Source organism: Electrophorus electricus, chromosome 20 (assembly GCF_041902795.1).
Source record: "Electrophorus electricus isolate QZ-2024a chromosome 20, ASM4190279v1, whole genome shotgun sequence".
NCBI classification, from domain to species: Eukaryota; Metazoa; Chordata; class Actinopteri; order Gymnotiformes; family Gymnotidae; genus Electrophorus; species Electrophorus electricus.
The window spans coordinates 19,081,533-19,101,613 of NC_137516.1; the positions used below are offsets into that span (position 1 = coordinate 19,081,533).

The window sequence follows — 20,081 nt, forward strand, 5'->3', positions numbered from 1 at the left end:
TGTCTACATTTCTCTGGTCTTCTGGGATGGCAGGTCCCACATGGATCTCCATCAGCAGATCAGCCACAGAACTAATGCCATCGGTCATTCATATAGTAGGATCGATACAGATATATAACAGTAGGACAGAGACAGAGTGGACATATGTAACAGTAGGACAGAGACAGAGTGGACATATGTCACAGTAGGACAGAGACAGAGTGGACATATGTCACAGTAGGACAGAGACAGAGTGGACATATGTCACAGTAGGACAGAGACAGAGTGGACATATGTCACAGTAGGACAGAGAAGTCAGTGCTGATGGCAACACTGAGTGAGTGTGCGTGCGAGTAGACTGATAGTGAGCTGACAGAGAGCTTTCACACTATTACTCATCCAGAAACAGGGCCTTCCCTCAGGGTGAGTGGGCCCCTGGTCTTAGCACCCGTGGAATGTGGAGGGGGCATAGAAAGTTTAGCATCAAGTCCTGGCTAATTTCTTTGCCCTCCCTCCCTGAAGCTGGGTCTTTATAAGCCTCCACGGAGCTCCTCCAGCATCTGTCCCTCACTGCTCTCTCCAGCTGCAGCATTAGCCCACAGCTGTCTGCCATGTCCATGTCTTTGTCCTTATCCTCTTCCAGGTTGTCCGGCTTCTCCGGGGGACTGGGCGGGGCCGGAGGCGGCTCTGGCGGCAGGCTGGGTCTGGGGTTTGGGGGAGGCGCCGGAGCCGGCCTGGGCTTTGGGTTCGGTTTGGGTCTTGGCGGAGGAACCGCAGCGGGGCTCGCGTTGGGATCGGGCTCGGGTCTGGGTGCTCTAGCTGCCAGCCCAGCGTTCGCCATGGGCCGGACCATCGCCGCGGGGGGGCTGAGCGCAGGGTCGGCTCTCGCTGCTGCTGGAGGCCCGAGACCTGCTGTGGTGCCCATCCTGTCCCGCCAGGCTGAGAAGACGACGCTGTCCAGCCTGAATGACCGCTTCTCCACCTACATGGCCAAAGTCCGGACTCTGCAGCAGGAGAATGCCGCGCTGGAGGCCAAGCTGTCTCAGCTGACCGGAGGGGCAGACACGTCCCCCGAGGCATCCAGCACCAACATAGGGGAGTACGAGGCCCAGCTGAGCGAGTACCGCAGCACTCTGCAGACACTGACCCTGGACACCATCAAGCTGGAGATCGAGCTGGATAACGTCCGGGGCACTGCCCACGAGCTCAAGGCCAAGTGAGTCAAGCTGCTTTAAAAAAGTCGTTATCTTAAGTTAAACATATAAACTACAGTAATGTGATTTAATTAAAATGATATATGTTACTTATGACGCTGTATTTTTACATTTTTAACCTTTTGTTTTTTTAAGGTTCGACTTTGAGCAAGGCGTCAAGTTCCAGCTTGAGTCTGATAATGCTGCTATGAAAAAGGTCACCCTCGTAACGCTCTAGTAGCTGTGGTTACCTGACAAGTTCATAAGGTACTAAAAGCATATTTGACCTTTGACCTCGGCCTTTCCATCTTTAGGACATTGAAGCAGCATCTGACCTCCGAATCGATTTAGATGCAAAGTTCTCTAGCCTCAGGAGTGAATTAGCGTTTGTCACCAAGACCCAGGAAGAGGTACCTAACATGACACAGACATGCAATAATGTGATTAAAATGTACTGAAAATGTACTGAAAATGGGCGGTGTTGCCTTGTTGCACTGCTGCTCCACAGGAACTGTCTGCTCTGCAGTCCAAACTGGGCACCACCACCATGGACACCTCTGTCTCCATGATCGAAGTGGACACTGGCAAATCCTTCGATATCTCCACTGCGCTCCACAAGATGCGCGTGGAGTATGAGAAGTCTGTGCAGCAGAATCGAGAGGAGGCGGAAGCCTACTACAAACTTAAGGTGGAAAGATTACTTTAAGACATAAAATCATCAAGTTTAATATTTAATGACATGCTCTGTATGTGTGGTATTACTTCTGAATTTGATTGTTAGTGTTAAACTGGTTTGGTCCCTAGAATACGAGAGATGTTTTGTCCTCTTTCCTCAGATGGATGAGATACACACTGCTAATGCTAAGAGCACAGAGGCCGTGGCTCAAACCAAAGCTGAAATCACAGCAGCCAGGAAGGAACTGCAGGCACTGGGCATAGAGCTTCAGGGGCTCATCACCCAGGTGAGTGGCTCATCACCCAGGTGAGTGGCTCACTACCTACTACTTGAGGCGCTCGCTCCCCAGGTGAGGGGATTGTCACCCAGGTGAGGGTCTACATAGTCTACAAATATATATATATATATTTACACATACCTGTACGTATTCATACGTATTATATTCTCACAATACAGGCTTAACTTCTTACCCATCAAAACTCTGGAATCTTGCACAGTAACAGCTTGCAGCTTTCATACACTGATAGACTTTCTTCCCCTTTTTGTGCGTAATGGGTGTTTTGATCAAGATAGAGTAGATGTGTGTCATTGGTGGCTACACTACTGACTTTGTTATGCACCTATATGACGATCATTCGTTTTTAATGTTTAACTCTGGTTCTACAGAATGGCTTACTGGTTATTCCCTATCAGTGCCTCATAAACATTTTTTTCCAGTTGGGGATTCCTGGGGAATTTTAGCTAGAATAAATAAATAAACTGGAAAATAGGAAGTAAAAGCTGTGTGAGGAAGCTGAGCTGGGGTGAGGGTGCTCAGGACAACACGTTGCTTTTCCCAACGTCAGCATGAGTCTGGCTGGCATGAAAAGCACCATAGCCTAGCAGCCATCGCGTTATATTTTTCACAATAAATCACAGCTACCTGGTACAGGAAACATGAGTCATGTGAGAAAGGAAGTGGTTTGACACAAGGTGAAGCGCTGCTCATTGCAGACGCATCCATAAGTCATAAACATGGTCTGACTTCATTACTAGACTTAGGGGATTTGAGCGATGCTTAGAATGTAGGTACTTTTCAGAGGGTTACTGCAACAGGAAAGGAGTTTATGAGGTGCTGCTCATACAATGTTTATCCGGCAGCATTTCAAAGCTGACTAACTGTGTTCTGAAGAAATTCGACAACATTTTTTGATTGCATGCTGACCCATGGTTGATTTGGGGTTGCTCTCCCAGAACATGACCCTGGAGCAAGCTTTGACTGAGGCCAGCACCCTGGCGAGCGTGGGCGTGGCAGAGTACCAGGCCCAGATCACCAGGCTGACTTCGGCCATCGAGGCTGCCAAAGCTGATCTTCACAAACAGATCCTAGCCTACCAAGAACTGCTGGATGTGAAACTTGCCCTGGATGTAGAGATTGCCACCTACAAGAAGCTCCTGGAAGGAGACGACTTCAAGTGAGCCTCAGATAACCTCTCAGGACCCACAGACACGAGCCACAGCTCATGTTTCATTTAGACTGGCATGAAGGGATTGTGCAACTTTTATATTATTTGCTCTTTTGTTAACAGAAACCTAAGGCCTGACATTCTCCAAACCTCCCCCTGACACTCTCTCTCTCATTCTCTGGTTTTCAGACTGCCAGAATTCACAGAGACGTCCTACACTTTCTCAGGTAAGAGAAGCTGGTGTGCACAGCAACTATCAGAAACCCACAAGCAGGGTACCAATCTCAGCAAAGACATGCAGCCCCTGTCAGGCTGCAGATGGGCTTTCAGGGAGATTCTGGCTACCATGGCAACGGGCAACAGCATGGTTAGAAACAACGGTCGATCCTTAGTGAAATTAGCAAACATAGCGTGTGTTTACTTTGTGACTATAACCTTGCAACCTGCCTGCATGTATAATCCCCCACACTGTCCTTGTTTAAGCAGATATGGTAGGTGACCTCATTAAATATCTGGTTTACCTCCCAAATGACTCTCATCCATTACAGTTTCACCTTCAGCTGCTCCCCCGACCAAACATGAAGTGAAACTATGTGCAACCACTGTCCAGCTCCAGTGACAAATACGGTGTAAATTTAAGCTGAACTGCCTTTCCCTGTCTCGTTATCATATGGAAAAACTTTGTTTGTGACATGTCACCACAAGTCTCTCAGTCACAGGGGAATTATCCACAGATACACTGGAAAGATTGTGTTGACACCACTCAAAATGACTACCTGCCACTAATGGAGGCAGATGACCGGTGTACCTGTAAAACAGATGTCCCTGTAATTCTGGTGTACATGTGAGACTGGTGTACCTGTAAGACAGCTGTACCTGTGAGACTGGTGTACCTGTGAGACAGCTGTACCTGTAAGACAGCTGTACCTGTGAGACTGGTGTACCTGTGAGACAGCTGTACCTGTGAGACTGGTGTACCTGTGAGACAGCTGTACCTGTAAGACAGCTGTACCTGTGAGACTGGTGTACCTGTAAGACAGCTGTACCTGTGAGACTGGTGTACCTGTGAGACAGCTGTACCTGTGAGACAGCTGTACCTGTGAGACTGGTGTACCTGTGAGACAGCTGTACCTGTGAGACTGGTGTACCTGTGAGACAGCTGTACCTGTGAGACAGCTGTACCTGTAAGACAGCTGTACCTGTAGGACAGGTGTACCTATAAGAAGGTGTGCCAAATAAAGAGGCCTGTAAGTGTATGTGCAAGGCTGGTGTTTCTAATTAAGTTGTAAGTGTATACACCATATATGATGACCCATACACACACAAGGTCAACAGGTGTTTGTAGTTACTTCTTCCAGGTAAGGGACTGAGCCCTGTGGTGTGGTGGTGGGCGGGGCCTGTCTCATCCGCGCTTTTCCGTCTCACAGGGAGTGCCCTGCCCCAAACCAGCACCCCTCAGGATTCACCCCATGCCTCTGTCCCCATGGAAACACACATTAGATGGATCTGCAAAGGCAAGTCCTACTGGAGCACTAGGGCCTCAGCGCAGCGCAGGCAGACTCCCACCTGTAGCCCACCTGTAGCCCACCTGTAGGGATATGTCAGTGTCCGTTTCCGGGGAATCGAGTAATGAAACGCATGTTGAGTTTCTTACTGAGCTGTGATGAGCTACGTGAAGCTGAGAGATACCATCTCTTTCTTATCTTTTGCTCCTCTCTTCTCGTCATCTTTCTGTCTCCTCTCTATCCTTCTCTCTCTCTCTCTTCAGGTGGCAGAGGAGGAATACAGATCAAGGAGATCATCACAGGTACATTTTAGCGATGCCTTCACTGTTCATGTGGATGCTCTATGACTCAGAGATGCCTGCCTATGGGGGAAGCTTGGTGTCTGACGCCCTGAATGTCTCCAGACTTTTCTCTTAGTCATCATGTCTCCTTCACATTTGTGTGAAGCCAATATGTCACTCTTATCTTTCTGTCCCTCCACACACAGAAACTTCAGTCATTAGTGACGGAGACGACACCGAGTCCTCCTGAGGAGTTATGACGATGGTCCCCTGGGAGTTGTCCTTATTTCAATAAGTCTGCATTCCAGATTTAACCCAAGTTCTGTTTTTGTCCATTTGATTCTATACTGTACAGTTCAAAGGCAGCACAACACAACACAACAAAGCACAACACATGTTCTTTGCTATTACACTATACTAAACTCTGTATATGCTGCTGTGACGTACACTCTGCTATCATATTTCAGTTCTGCAGATTTGACACTTTTTTTAGTATTAAAAAGAGGAAGTGGTTTACAGGTATGAGTTTCCATGTACTGATGGTGAGGTACAAACAAGGTCTTGGTCATGAAATAGAGCCTTCACTTGTCTTACATGTATCTTTACACGACAGCCGGGGTTACGACTATCAGACAGGCCACTGCTAACGTTCACATTCTCTGACTGTCTGACTGTCTGACTGTCTGTCCGTCACTGTCAGGATCTGTTTTTTTTTCGTCTCAGGAAGCCAGTGTTTTCTTTGGCCATGGTCTGATAAGAAAAGATCTTTTTATAATTCCATTTGTGAAGCAGTGTCGATCTGCCACACACACACACACACACACACACACACACACACACACACACACACACACACACACAGACACACACACTCACACTCACACACACACACACACACACACACACACACACACACACACATACACACACACACACACACACATACATACACACACACACACACACTCTCACACACACACACACACACACACACACACACACACACACACACACTCACACATACACACACACACACTCACACATACACACACACACACACACACACACACACACACTCACACACACACACACACACATACATGAGAGAACAGGTGGCTGTAAGTTCAACTTTTGTGTCTGTAGTGATGCACACAGTGCATTTGTTTACTTGTGAAACATGGTCTGTTAAGATGTTAATCTTTGCTTGCCTTTTTCTGTCAACTGAGAGCGAGCACAGAGGAAGCTTCAGACACCTCTGCCTTGATCATGCTATTTTGTGTTTGTCTCGTACCAAACCACTATGACCTCACTCAACACAAAACACCATGTGATGTTTTTGCTTCACACCCAGAATAAAGGGAACTTTGACATCTCAAGTCTTTTATGTCATATTATTCAGATTCTACGTGGCTGCAGTGTACTGTGGTAAGAGATGTATACATATTCTAAATTGTATGAAAGTACACAGACTTTCCAGAAAAATATCTCAGTACAATACAATGTTTCTCTCAAAACCTTGTGTACTTCACTACAATTCTGAATCTCTCTCTCTCTCTCTCTCTCTCTCTCTCTCTCTCTTATATATATATATATTTATCAATATATATATTATAGAAAAATAAAAAAATATATAAATATGTATATTAGTGTGTGTGTGTGTGTGTGTATATAAAGGGTGAGTGATTGAGCAACAGCGCCTCAGAAGTGTCCCCAGAAGTGTCCCCAGAAGTGTCCCCAGAAGTGTCCTCAGAAATGCCCTTTCTGAATGTGGTCTCCTCTCACGATGTCCCTCGTGCAAAAATTCACCACAGGATGTTCCAGAATGAGCAGGTTTGGTTCAGAAGGACTACACTGATGTTTCATTTCAAAGCTCCTCAGAGCTGGAATTGCACAGCACCTGTTAGTCACATAAACATGCGTCATTGTTCAGAATCTCCCTTAAATCAAGTTTCATCTCTAAATGAAACTGAATCACATTGAGTGCAGGTTGCATGTTTCTCTGTAGCCCCAGAGCAGAGCAGGGTCTCCGATCATGCTCCTTGAATCCAGGTCGTACCATGTCTAATCTTTGGCTATATGGTAATGTGCTATAAACTAAATGTACATGTACATGTATTTTCATTAGTGTCTTTGTAAGTGTTGTCAGCAGAAGTGAACAGTGTGTGGTTGGTCGGGACATGGACGGGCTGAGGCTCGTGTTGGCTGATAAGGGAAAGTAGACGTCTGGTTGGTTTTGCATAATTGTAGATGGAGAGGTGCATCAAAACTGTGAAAGGAGGAACTAATAGCATGAAACGTGGTATAATGCTAACAGACATAAGCGAGTGACATGGGAAAGCGTTTGGGCAGACATCAGTACTGGTGACAACAAAAACCACAAAAAACGTCTGAAACACACGAGCACTAAACCACAGAGAAACTAGATGCTACCAGTATAGCACGTCTCTGGACATGGCCTGTGGCCGACTCACCCTGTGGTCTTTTCAGGGTGAACAACTCACTTTCCTATGACCACATGTCTGCTTCCTTCGCAGAGTTTCTTCACCATTACATGCGTGACTGACCACTGAGATAAACATTTAAAAAACTGCCGAAGCAACACAGAAAAAGAAGAAGGTGATGAAACTATTAAGCGTTGCATACTGCTGCCGGTTTCCTGTTTGTCTGGTTCTAACCAGCATCACATTAAAGGTCAGCCCTTTTCCCTTGAACCTTCACAGCCTAAAGGCAAGAGGCACTCAGAGGTCTGAGACACTGGGAGGTCAAAGGTTTGGTCATACTACTCATTCTGTCCACCCTGATCAGCTGAGGGCTTCATGAAACGTTGGGGTAACACCCATAGGTGTAGCCGGGGACAGATGGATGGAACATGTTGGGGTAACACCCATAGGTGTAGCCGGGGACAGATGGATGGAACATGTTGGGATAACACCCATAGGTGTAGCCGGGGACAGATGGATGGAACATGTTAGGGTAACACCCATAGGTGTAGCTGGGGACAGATGGATGGAACATGTTGGGGTAACACCCATAGGTGTAGCTGGGGACAGATGGATGGAACATGTTAGGGTAACACCCATAGGTGTAGCCGGGGACAGATGGATGGAACATGTTGGGGTAACACCCATAGGTGTAGCCGGGGACAGATGGATGGAACATGTTGGGGTAACACCCATAGGTGTAGCTGGGGACAGATGGATGGAACATGTCCCCCCCAAATAATTCCTGCTCACAGTTCTCATAATGTATGAGGTTGGGTAGTGTGAGTGATGTCCCCTCACACTACTCATATAATGTGTTAGGTTGGGTCCAACCTCACTCCCCTGACCCAGAGACTGACGTCAACATTTCTTTCTCACATGGACTTTGAGTCGTGTGGTTTCTTGGGTCATGCTCTTCAGGCCGTAATTGTTCCTGCCTGTTTATACGTCCCCCCTTACTTCTGGCTTTGATGGACAGTTTCATACTGTAGGTAGTTTCATACTGTAGGCTTTTCTGGATGCAAACAGGCTGAAGTAACTTAAACAGGAATCTATAGCATGTAAATCTCATTTTCCACATCAGCAGATAATAACACCGGATGGACTAGAGTTGCATCCCCAAGCAACAGAGGTCAGGAAGAAGGAGGTTTCTGCTCCTACAATAAGATGCAGTAACCAAAGACTACATGCTGCGCCTGGAAGAGTGTTTCACCCTCGTGAACCAAAAGGACTTATGGGGGGAACTGGGCCTCAGCAGAACACCTGAGAGAGGAACTTTTTCCTTCACATAAGGCTCAAGAGTAATACAGAGCTCATCAGTCTTTAACCAATAAATCCTGTGAACAGTACAGTCTACTGTAACTTGTATGCACCATTTGTTGCCACTGCATTGCAAAAGCAAACTTGTAATCTTGCATCATAAAAATGAAAAGAAAACCCTTCAGTATAGTAATAACAAGACAACACTAGTCATATCGCTCACTTTAGTCATATCGCTTACTGTTATCTACTCACGCTATTGAACTGCTTGGAAACATCATCTTTACATCTATTTTAGAGTGAAGGACATCCGTAACTGAATGTATTGGTTAGTATCTATGTGTTCATCATTAACGCATTGACAACGTTGTTGTAGTCTGCAGTCTTGCTGTTGTAGAAAAAAGAAGAAGAAAAAGAAGAAGAAAAAAGGCGCACGTCACTGTGGTTAAACCGAGAGTATAAAGCTTCAGCGCAACAAAACATTTCAGACATAGACACTGACTGCGCAGTACGAGTGACTTGGTTTTTTGGCAGTTAACCGAATTTTGTAAGAACAATTTTAAATTACATGCATTTAAGTTTTTATTACTTTCTACATTTCTTTAAAATCTCTGATGTTTCTCTGCAAAAAATGTATGCTTGAAGTGTTTTTTGTCTTTCAGATTTCAAAGGGAAGAATGAAAAACGTGACAGACACTTTAGCAACAACGATCATGCAATCAGTCATAACCTATGTAAGCAGCGCACAAATGAGCATCATACAAACATGCTCGTTTCTGTCTGATCAAATCTGTGGTATTGTTGAATGATGTGGGCTCGTTTGCTCCTCCACAGAACGATTATGATGAAGGGTCTATGACCGACTATTACAACACTTTGGAGTCCCCATGTGACAAGAGTGATGTGCGAACCTTTCGCAAACATTACGAGCCTCCGCTCTACTGGCTCATCGTCATCCTGGGCTCCATGGGCAACTTTCTGGTCATCTGGATCTACACCCAGTTCAAGAACCGCCTGAAAACCATGACGGACGTGTACCTGCTGAACCTGGCCGTGGCGGACCTGCTCTTCTTGTGCACGCTGCCCTTCTGGGCTGCGGACGCTGTCAACGGCTGGACCTTCGGAACAGTTCTGTGCATAGCCGTGTCGGCGGTCTACAAGATTAACTTCTTCAGCAGTATGGTCCTGCTCACCTGCATCAGCGTGGACCGCTACATCATGATCGTGCTGAACACCAGAGCACACAACTTCAAGAGCAGCCTGCTGAAGTGCAGCAAGATGACATGTGTGGTCATCTGGTTGCTGGCTGTGGTGCTGGCCATACCCGAATTCCTCTTTGCGCGCTCTAAAGTGGACATGGAAGGCAACCGCTTCTGTGCCATGGTCTATTGGAACAATGAAAATAACCGCACAAAGATACTGGTGCTCGTTCTCCAGATCTGCGTGGGGTTCTGCATTCCTCTCCTGGTGATGGTCTACTGCTACGCCCATATTGCCCACACCTTGCTGAAGGCTAAGAACTTTGAGAAGCACAAAGCCCTGCGTGTTGTCCTGGCGGTCGTGGCAGTTTTTGTCCTCTCTCAGCTGCCGTACAACACCATGCTGGTGGTGGCGGCTACCCAGGCAGTGAACACCACCATCACGAACTGCAACCAAGCGCAGAGCTTCGACGTCGCCACCCAGGTGCTGAAGAGTGTGGCTTACACACACTGCTGCCTCAACCCTTTCCTGTACGTCTTTGTTGGCGTTCGTTTCAGGAACGACCTCAGAAGACTGTTCCAGGCCTGCCTGCCAGGCAGCAGCAAGAAAGGAAAGCACCGCACCTCCATGATGTTCGATATGGAGAGCACCACGGCTTTCTCACTGTGAAGGCCCACGCAGGAAGATTTTGGGGCACGGAGAGTCAGTGTTCCACGTTCAAAGGACGAACTCCATCTTAACAAGGGACTTGCCGCCTGCTGTTCTGGCGGGGCTCAATAACAATGCCGAGTGACACCTGATAATCAAACATTCTAGAAAAAGTGGGATGGGGCACATTGAGACGGCGAAGCCCAGAAAGCTGAGAAGGAATGTTCACCTCCCTCTGAAGACTGGTAATGCCGAGCTCAGTGAGACATGTTGGGTAAATCCAGACACCTTTCTAAAGATGGACTGTTAAGTTAAATCCTTTCAATTCAAAGGATATTGAATTTGTCTTTTTTAGCATTATATTTCTTCTGTTTACACTGAGTTCTAAAAGCTATGAATGAAAAGCTTCCATTTCTTTCTCTAAGCAAAATATTCTGGACTCATTGCTTTTTTGCCCATTTCGTAAATTTGGTGCAAGAATGTTGTATTTGTACATCTGTATGTGTTTACTGTTTTTATGCTGCTGTATGCTCAGTGCGTTCAGTGCGAATGAGTTCAGGACCAAACTGAGCCAACTGTGACATGCACATGCTGCTGTTTTTGTACCAACAGAATGAATTAAATTCCAGTTAAAATATATCTTTTTTATATTTTTGAAGCAGTGTCGATCTGCCACACACTCACACACACACATACATCAGAGAACAGGTGGCTGTAAGTTCAACTTTTTGTTCCTGTAGTGACGCACACAGTGCATTTGTTTATATGTAAAGTGTTTCGTGCGAAGCTCTTGCTCTCAGTCACAGTGAAAGTAATAGATCTGTGGTCACAGAGCCGTTGACAATGTGATCTGCACCCTTTTTGTCACTGTGGTGCTATGGGGGAGACCCACATAAAATTTCATAAGTACACGGTGACACGTCTTTCACACATGCACACGCACACACCATAACCTATTGTTTAGAAAATATTTACATTTCATGCCTGACTCAGACGTTTTTGATTATTTTATTTGTATATAATATGAAATGGCTGCAAAATTCTGATTTACAATCAGCCTTGCAGGTGTGGGTGTGGAGAGGTCCCATAACACGCTGTGATCTCAGTTCTCTCATACATTTACATGCAGTTTTTCATTGATTTATTGATCTTTTTACAAACACCAAGGGTCGTAGATACTGGAGTACAAAATGTTCAATTTAGGAAGAAGTTGTTCTCTACCTCAGAGATTGGTTCAGAAAGCCACACATGACAGGAAGTGGCAAGGGGTCTCATAGTGGTGTATTTCTTTCCCAAAACAAAGAAACATAATGGCCTCTATTTGCATAGACATTGGACTATGCAGAAGTAAATTTACACCCCAATTATATCATTAACTCAAAACTAATAGTGACTGGTTGGAAGCACTACATAAAGTAAGATACTCATGAGTATATTTTATGGTGATGCACAGTATACTATTAATATTGTGCACTGAGCACTCCTAAACATTTAAAAAATGCATGGTTTAAAAATTGCTTGGTTGAATTATGTTAAAGTAAACTGATATGGTTTTATCAGTAATGTCACAGTCCAGTACTCGGGTTTTCAATTTCCTTTTTGGCTATGTCATTAAGACTTTTTAATTAAGAATAATTATCTCCATTCACATTTGCAGAGCTTGCTATTAATTTGTAATGACAGTTGAACTAAGAAAATAGTACTTGCTGTAGTTTTCTAGTTCGTCATTGACACCCCCTGCTTCTCAAGTGTCTACTCCTTACAGCTTGGGTAAAAAAAGTCAAAGTTCTCTTTGACAGATGATTTTTATGTGAGCATGTCCATGCTGTCTTCTCTTTAGATTGTATAACATGTAACTATTGTCTCAACATTCTCATGTTTCCTTTGGCTTTGTGACATTAAGCCAACTGATTAAACAATTACAAAAGCAAAATTAAACTTAACATGACAGACAGTGAACTCACACCAGTATCATACAGTTGACACTTAATTGATCATTATCCAGGCCTAAAGGCACTCCAGGTATGTACTCAAAACCAAGGAACCAGTCTGCAATAAAACATAACTCCATAACTGCTATAATGAAGAATGCCATCAATCAAGAGTTTATTTCCTAAACTTTTCCAAACGCTGACACAGTTCAGTTTCACTCCAGGGTAGCCCATAAATACTCATATATATACTTAGTTATTTATATACAAGTATATTAATACAAGAGAAGTCAACGGGTAGCATCTAACTACCTTAATCTGGCCTTGTAATTGCACGTGTGCTTCTTACTGCCCACGTGTATGACCTTTCTGAACAACATAAGCATGGTGCGCATGTGCGTAATGTCAAACTGCGTCCGTTTCCTGGTCATCCTTGTCTTTGGCACCATGCTTCAAGATACGTGTGAACGCCACATAATTGAAGTTGCCCTTCTTGTCGATGGGGGCTTCTCTGAAGAGCTCATCGACCTCTTCATCTGTAAACCTGTCTCCCATGGTGCTCAAGAGTTCTCTGAGATACTCCTCTTGTATAAAACCTACAGGGACCAACACCAGACAACTGTATAATGCATTTAGAATAAAAACAAATTGCATTAAAGCCAAATGTAATGTAGTGTTAGATCAATACAAGAGAGTTAAAAACCCATTAAAGCTGATAATTGTTTTTTTTGTTTTTTTTTTGTCAGCAGGCTCAATGGTCTTTTAAAGAGCTACCTGTGCCCTCTTCATCAAAACAAGCAAAAGCGTTTCTGATGACGTCCTCGGGGTCTGTGCCATTCAGTTTCTCTCCAAACATTGTGAGGAACATTGTGAAGTTGATGGGTCCTGGTGCCTCATTCATCATGGCTTCAAGGTACTCTTCTGTGGGGTTCTTACCTGACAACAAAAAGGCGATGGAGTTGGCACTCTCAGCTTCCAGCTACGCAACCACAAAACCAAACCAAACATTCTGTATCACTGCAGTGAACACATTTCCAAGGAACAATCTTACCTAACGACGCCAGCATGTCGTGCAGATCCTCCTTATCAATAAAGCCGTCACGATTTTGGTCAATCATATTAAAGGCTTCCTTGAATTCTTGAATCTGTGACTGGTCAAACATGGCAAACACGTTGGACGTGGCCCTCTGAGGGCGCTTCTTAGTCGTCTTGCCCTTGGCCCGCTTGCTGGACATGTTGGCAGGCAGATGTAAACGCTGAGGGGAAGAGGTAGCAATACACAACATCTTCTGTTAGCGAATCAAACATAACAAGACAGGATTTACCAAACTTAGATGTTAGTAGTTTTAAATGTGTTTATTAAAGGAGGACTACGTTTGTGTGCGTTCTGTGTCTGGTGTGGCAGTGTTAGCTATCGAGCTAACATGTAAACTCATCAAGCTAACTATATAACACGGTCCTATCGCGCTTATAAACTAGTCTTTAACAGAAGGAGGTGTAAGCTTATAACGCCCGAGGCCGATTTATTGAGGAGTTGAAAAACTATTTGCTGGAAAAATAATGCAACTAAATAAAGGAGTCAAGCAAAACAGTAGCCATGCTAAAAACAATGCGATCGCTATATCATACACAAGAAGCACTTCCGGCACGCAGCGCGTTACAGATCTGCGCAGCTGTCAGCGCGCGAGCTATTTAGCTTCGCGAGCCACCGCCAACTCTCTAGCTAGCTATCTTAACGTGAATGCTTAAAATAGCTGCTGGCAACAGAGTAACAGATAAAACGGATCTGTGGCCGATATACTGATAAAAGACAACCTACCTTGTCTGATCAACACAAATGACTACCAGTCAGCCGGCAAACTGGTCAATATGTACTAACGTCACCCCCTCCGCAGCTAGGCTTTGGAAGAGCCCGAGCCTTAGAAAGCGCGCTGGAACATTCCATGATTTACATTAAAGGGGTGGATTTAGCTTGGATTAAAGTGATTTAATTGTGAATGTCATACAGAATGTCATACAGAATGTCAAAATGATGAGACAGTGAGTCATAATTATGAGATAATAAATAGTAATTATGAGACAGTGAGTCATAATTATAAAATATGTCAAAATTATAAGACAGTGAGACAATTATAAAATAATAAGTCATAATTATCAGACAATGAGTCATAATTATGAGATAAGTCATAATTATCAGACAGTGAGTCATAACTATGAAAAATAAGCCATAATTATCAGACAGTGAGTCATAATTACAAAATAATAAGACATAATTATGAGATAATAAATAATTATGAGACAGTGAGTCATAATTATGAGATAATAATAATAATCAGACAGTGAGTCATAATTATAAGTCATAATTATGACATACTGAATTGCCTTTTCTTTCTTCTTCAAAAGGCGGTAATGGGCTTCCATAGGTTGATGTCTCTAAAAACCTTTTCTGCAGGCAATATTTACCTCTGGATAACTAAGTAGGCCTAAAAGTTAACAAGATATTTTCTGGCAGATTTGGAAACCTTTCTGAAAAGTTTACTTTTACATTAGTGATAATATTTAGCGAAACTTTATGAAATATGAATAGCACTCACACACTTAAGTGAACATTTGCCTGTTTATTTGTTGCTCTCCAATGACCAACTAAACTCACCAGAAAAATCTTGACGAGACATACAATAATTAATCTGTACACTTAGATAACTGTCCAGTTTGCGGTTAGGCCTTTTTCCTTTCGAATGGAATGTTGTCATTCCCTGAGGATCCAGATCTCCTATAAAATGGCAGAATTCTTTGTCTAGACCACTTCACAGGAAAGCACGGGGCAGGTGGAATGCACCTATGAGTTTCAGAGAAGTACATGCACTTTACATGCATGTCACCACAGTTTAGGTAGCATGAAACAGCAGTGGGTTTCCCATTCAGTTCCTTTAAAGCCTTGTTTTCTGAGGTGCCGTTTACCCGGCAGTGCTACCACACACAGGAGTCATTACTCATCACTACCTGAAACTACACTGGAAATTACTATAAAAATATTCACTATAGAATATGTGCATTCAGAGGTTTGATTGAGGAACAGAACTACTGCCTCCAATTTCTTACGAACATACTTTCTAATTATCTTGTTTTAGTTGTTGTAATTGTTTTAGTTGAATGTGTTATTTTTTAAACTTTTTATTTATTTATTTTATTTCTTGTTTATGTTACGATTTTCTATCTGTGTTTAAGGTCTGTATTATTTTAGTATCATTGATTTAATGTGTTAGTGATTTATTATTCTATTAGTTTTGCTTTTATTTTATTATATTTTTAGTTTTAGTTTTACAAATCTATCTCTTAACCCATGGTTTCATGTTTTACGGGTCCAGCTACAGTGAAAATGTAACCCAGATCATAAATAAAGAAGACGATGATGACTTTATGTGATATTGAGAATTAATCTCACTTCCAAATTAGCCTCCAGCCAGTTTGGAGAGTATCATCTGAATCGTGAGGCGCCAGGTAAAGTACGCACACCTGGCGCAGGCGGCTCAGCGCCACTGCTGACCCCTGTGTGACCTCACGGAGCCACGGGGACGGTCGCTATGGTTTCAGTTTCTGCTGTGACAGGGAGGAACAGCAAGCTTCCACTGTAGAGACACTGATTAATCCAGCGCAAACCTTTACCTTCAAGAAACTGCTATTGGACTAACAATCAGAGTTCGGGATTAACAACAAGCATGTCTGTTCATCGCGTGAAGTAGTTAAGGTGCCTGACGCACGCGTTTAAACAGGACGACCCGAGCTGGTTCATATTTCTAAAACGCGTGTAAACAGGACGACCCGAGCTGGTTCATATTTCTAAAACGCGTGTAAACAGGACGACCCGAGCTGGTTCATATTTCCAACCCCCCACCCCATAGTTGGAGCGCGAGACCCTGTTTCTCGGTTACAAATCCGCACTGGACAGAAGCGGAAGGAGTTATCAGATTTGTCTCGCCAAAGCTTCTTCGGTGTTGTTTCGAGATCTAATGTAAAAGGTTTCGTATGCGTTGCTGTGCCTGTCCCGTGCAGCGCGCCAGCTTCAGGACAGGCTGCACGGAGCGTGCACACACCCGTGCAGCTGGCGCGCTCCACACGTCCGACGTATGTAAACCCAGATGACATGCTCCCGTGCCGCGTTCTCATTTGACTTCTTTAGCTAGTATATTTCTTCCTAAGGTTAAACGCCATCACCGGACACTGATGGCGTCTACCACCCCATGTCGAGGTCAGTGCATGTATGCTTTTAAATCTAATTCATTTTCCTCAGGAATAACTGAACACGTTTACATTTGTTTGCATGTTTCAATACAGGTGTCTCTTTGTTGAGAGAAACTGACAAGGTAAGCAATCTTATTTCTATGAATAAATACTTTAGTTCGTGTTAGCTATATTGTTAGCTATATCAATTGCAGTTTGACTTTGCAAATGCAAATTATGCCGTTTTAACTTAAAACATTTGTGGTTTTTTCATGTTTTTGGTACCGGTAAATATGACATTTTTTGCCACATTAGTTAGATGACACCACTTATCACCAATACTGTAACACTGGGTACAGAGTACAGATAAAACCGAAATAAACATCAAGGTTTGTCTCTATAATGCATCCAACATTTGCTCCTGAGCATCTCAGGATTTCTTAATCACACGGTTGATACAACAAATCGAGGATCTCCACATATCTCTCACATCTATCAGAAGATCAGGCACCCCCTGGGCTTGTGAGCCTCTCATCTGCGGCAGCTCCCCAGATCCAGTCCACATGTAAGTAGATATGGATGTAGATATGGATGTAAGTAGATATGGTTGTCTCTTCTCACCTACAAGACACTCTCCCGGCCTGATGACATGCATGCCCATTTTGAGTTCATTCTAAGTCCAGAGTGTTTAGTGATATCTGGCTCATACATTATGGGAAGCTGTAAGTGTGTGATATTAGCTACCATCTGTGGAAATGACAATAGCCTATTTAGTAAAGGGCTTTTGATTACTAACGCTGCCAGCTCATCTCCAACTGTGCTTTTAAAGTGTGCAGAATACATCAGAAACATACACCACCTGTCCTGGCATCAAGGTGTGTTGGCTTTGACTGCCACCTTAACCTGTGGCTGAACTGAATAAGATCTGCAATTTAATCAATTGTGGGACACTGCGTTATGCCCTTTAGTCTGAGGCATCACCACAACAACCAGCTGAGGACGCTGACCCACCGTTGGAAGAGACTTGGTCTTCCACACTCTGCTACCAGGACGAGGGACGTGTACACAACTGGACATAGCCAGGATGTATTTAAGACTGAGCCCCCACTGAAAATCACCCCCATACAAGCCAGTCCCACAGTTGCTCTGAGAGACAGAAGAGGAGGAAACGTGGAGAGAATGAAGGGCTCACCCATCTCCGATACTGGAATTCCTGAGGTGGAAGTGAACGACACACGTTCAACTAATGACACAGCAGTGCCATTCCAGTTCCACTCCGACAACAGTGATCTTTCAGATCAGGAGAAAGAAAGTGTTCAGGTCTCCAAGGGGGCGGCACCTGTGGACTTGAACCTCAGACCAGAGCCATTTGAGACAGACCTAGACTGTGCTTGTTCACCAGAGACAGCACAGGTTTATCCGGAGGTTCTTCCTGCACCTCTCAAATGTCTGGACTTCACTCCTGGTATGTCCTCTACAGCAGGGCCTGAGGGCCAACAGAGGCTGCTGAGCGACCCTTGCCTTGCTCCTATGGTGGCTCGTCTGATGGAGCTCAAGAGGCTCCAGGCTGCCACGGTCCAGAAAGAGCGAGTGAAACCAGCACGATCCCGCCCAGCTACTGCGAACACTGGCACGCGAAACTCCAGCCGCTTGAGAAAAGGTGACCTCCCAGGGTCCAGGTCAGGAACTGCAGGGGATGCAGACTGCACCTCTGTGGCATGTGGTTTAACCAGACTCTCACTCTGTCCCAATTCTTTAAGCAGATGCAGGCATCTTTCTTGCCCCTTGACAAAGTCAGGCCAGGGATGTGTCCCAGGAGGCCAGGACTCATGGCTCAATCTCACCTTGCCTAAAGAACCATGCGTCACATCAGACAAACTCATCCAGCCCAGAACTCCAGTTCCAGCTTCCTCCATTAGTGGGAACGTGTTACCCAAATCCAAACTAAATAGGACTAAGAGACTCAGAGCAACAAAAAAAGGAACATCAAAACCACAGAGAGAGAACTATGCTTATTCCAGAAGGATTTTGGCAACTCTTAGCAGGAAAACCTGATGGTAGGAGTTTAAATGATAGTGATTTAGGTCATATATCATGCTTCATCTGTGGGAGTTGTCATTTAGGAACAGCAGTCTAGAAGCCTTCAGTTGTGTTAGGACAGAACTAAGTATCTACTCTGCAGTGTGTGTCTTGCTATAGATAATAGCAATACACTCGATCACATTAAAAGTTGCTTAAAAACAATGGAACTATTTATTGGTGTTTACATATATTTACATACAATCTACTAATGCCTTATATATATTCCACAACATTCAAATGAGTATGATTACTACTACTAAAAAAAAAAACCCCAGTTAATTTCAAATGTACTGAGGTCATTATTCTGAGTGGAAGGAGTTGGAGACTTTAACCATCCAGGCTTGGGAGTCTTCAACCGTCCAGGCTTGGGTGTCTTTAACAGTGCTTATAACAGGAAGGAAACGTTGACTTACCTTAAAACAAAGAAATTCATAAATTAAGGTTAGTCTTCAGGATCATGAATAAAAACATGAACATGTCAGTAATTAAAAAATTTTATTACCTTTCTGATGGTCAATTTGGCTACATACCACCAAATTAACATTGTCTGGCTACATACCTCCAAATTAACATTGTGTGATATAGCTAAAGAAACATGTTGATCAGATGCTGCAGGTGGCAGGGTGTAGCTCTAGCTTTTAACTAGCCCAGATGCTTTAGACCTGAGGTTCTTCAGCTGAAACCCAGTATGGGTCTCCAAACTGTCTTTGGTAGTGCCAGTAGTCAGTGTGTTCTGATTTCTAAAACAACCTGCATATACACCTGCATGTAGAGTCCATACCTCTCCTTAAAGGTAGACAAATTCAAGCTCATATAAAATAAGTAAATAAGCAGATAAATGAAATCTGGCTCTAAAACAGAAACCTTTGGTCAGGTGTGGTTCCTTTAAGTCTTCTCTATTGGACAGCACCTAGAATACAGAGAACAAATGAACCAGTATCTTTTGCAGTGTGGATATAGTGAAGAGCACACGTTCCTGAAACTGGGGCAGCCATTAACGTCAGCCTGCACGTGTGCCCCTCTGAGAACATGTAGGCACAGGTCTGTGAAGTTACTGAATGGTAAATGTGAGACGATGCGTTATTCAGTTTGGGGAAACCAGCTTCATGTCCAAGGAATATTTGTCATTATATTTTTGTACCTTTTACAACTACAAACAACCAAATCACTGTTGTGCAGA

General features: G+C 44.0%; 4 protein-coding genes across 7 annotated transcripts; 3 read left to right on the plus strand and 1 right to left on the minus strand.

Annotated features, from left to right (window-relative positions):
* Nucleotides 1–698: 698 nt before the first annotated feature.
* zgc:136930 (thread biopolymer filament subunit gamma) lies at nucleotides 699–6,447 on the plus strand. Its single transcript, XM_081703549.1, has 9 exons — nucleotides 699–1,195; nucleotides 1,329–1,389; nucleotides 1,487–1,582; nucleotides 1,681–1,860; nucleotides 2,009–2,134; nucleotides 3,082–3,302; nucleotides 3,483–3,520; nucleotides 5,062–5,100; nucleotides 5,286–6,447. The coding sequence occupies exons 1-9, from the start codon at nucleotides 819–821 to the stop codon at nucleotides 5,327–5,329; spliced, it is 1,182 nt and encodes a 393-aa protein (XP_081559675.1). The 5' UTR covers nucleotides 699–818; the 3' UTR covers nucleotides 5,330–6,447.
* A 2,812-nt stretch (nucleotides 6,448–9,259) lies between these two features.
* On the plus strand, nucleotides 9,260–11,304 carry ccr9a (chemokine (C-C motif) receptor 9a). Of its 2 annotated transcripts, XM_027012817.3 has the most exons (3): nucleotides 9,260–9,366; nucleotides 9,482–9,553; nucleotides 9,654–11,304. In XM_027012817.3, the coding sequence occupies exons 2-3, from the start codon at nucleotides 9,497–9,499 to the stop codon at nucleotides 10,686–10,688; spliced, it is 1,092 nt and encodes a 363-aa protein (XP_026868618.1). In that variant the 5' UTR covers nucleotides 9,260–9,366; nucleotides 9,482–9,496; the 3' UTR covers nucleotides 10,689–11,304. The 2 variants fall into 2 exon arrangements, with proteins under 2 accessions (XP_026868618.1, XP_081559547.1); XM_081703421.1 differs by lacking the exon at nucleotides 9,260–9,366 and having other exon boundaries at nucleotides 9,373–9,553.
* Nucleotides 11,305–12,749: 1,445 nt separating this feature from the next.
* On the minus strand, nucleotides 12,750–14,515 carry LOC113579113 (myosin regulatory light chain 2, smooth muscle minor isoform-like). Of its 3 annotated transcripts, none has more exons than XM_027012830.3 (4): nucleotides 14,418–14,515; nucleotides 13,650–13,854; nucleotides 13,373–13,534; nucleotides 12,750–13,194 (listed from the first exon to the last, which is right to left on the minus strand). In XM_027012830.3, the coding sequence occupies exons 2-4, from the start codon at nucleotides 13,831–13,833 to the stop codon at nucleotides 13,004–13,006; spliced, it is 537 nt and encodes a 178-aa protein (XP_026868631.1). In that variant the 5' UTR covers nucleotides 13,834–13,854; nucleotides 14,418–14,515; the 3' UTR covers nucleotides 12,750–13,003. The 3 variants fall into 3 exon arrangements, with proteins under 3 accessions (XP_026868631.1, XP_081559548.1, XP_026868633.1); XM_081703422.1 differs by lacking the exon at nucleotides 14,418–14,515 and adding an exon at nucleotides 14,228–14,250; XM_027012832.3 differs by lacking the exon at nucleotides 14,418–14,515 and adding an exon at nucleotides 13,973–14,221.
* A 725-nt stretch (nucleotides 14,516–15,240) lies between these two features.
* LOC113579091 (uncharacterized) lies at nucleotides 15,241–19,230 on the plus strand. Its single transcript, XM_027012792.3, has 4 exons — nucleotides 15,241–16,847; nucleotides 16,934–16,962; nucleotides 17,254–17,384; nucleotides 17,788–19,230. Exons 1-4 carry the CDS (start codon nucleotides 16,823–16,825, stop codon nucleotides 18,872–18,874), a joined length of 1,272 nt encoding a protein of 423 aa, XP_026868593.2. The 5' UTR covers nucleotides 15,241–16,822; the 3' UTR covers nucleotides 18,875–19,230.
* The last annotated feature ends 851 nt before the right edge of the window (nucleotides 19,231–20,081 follow it).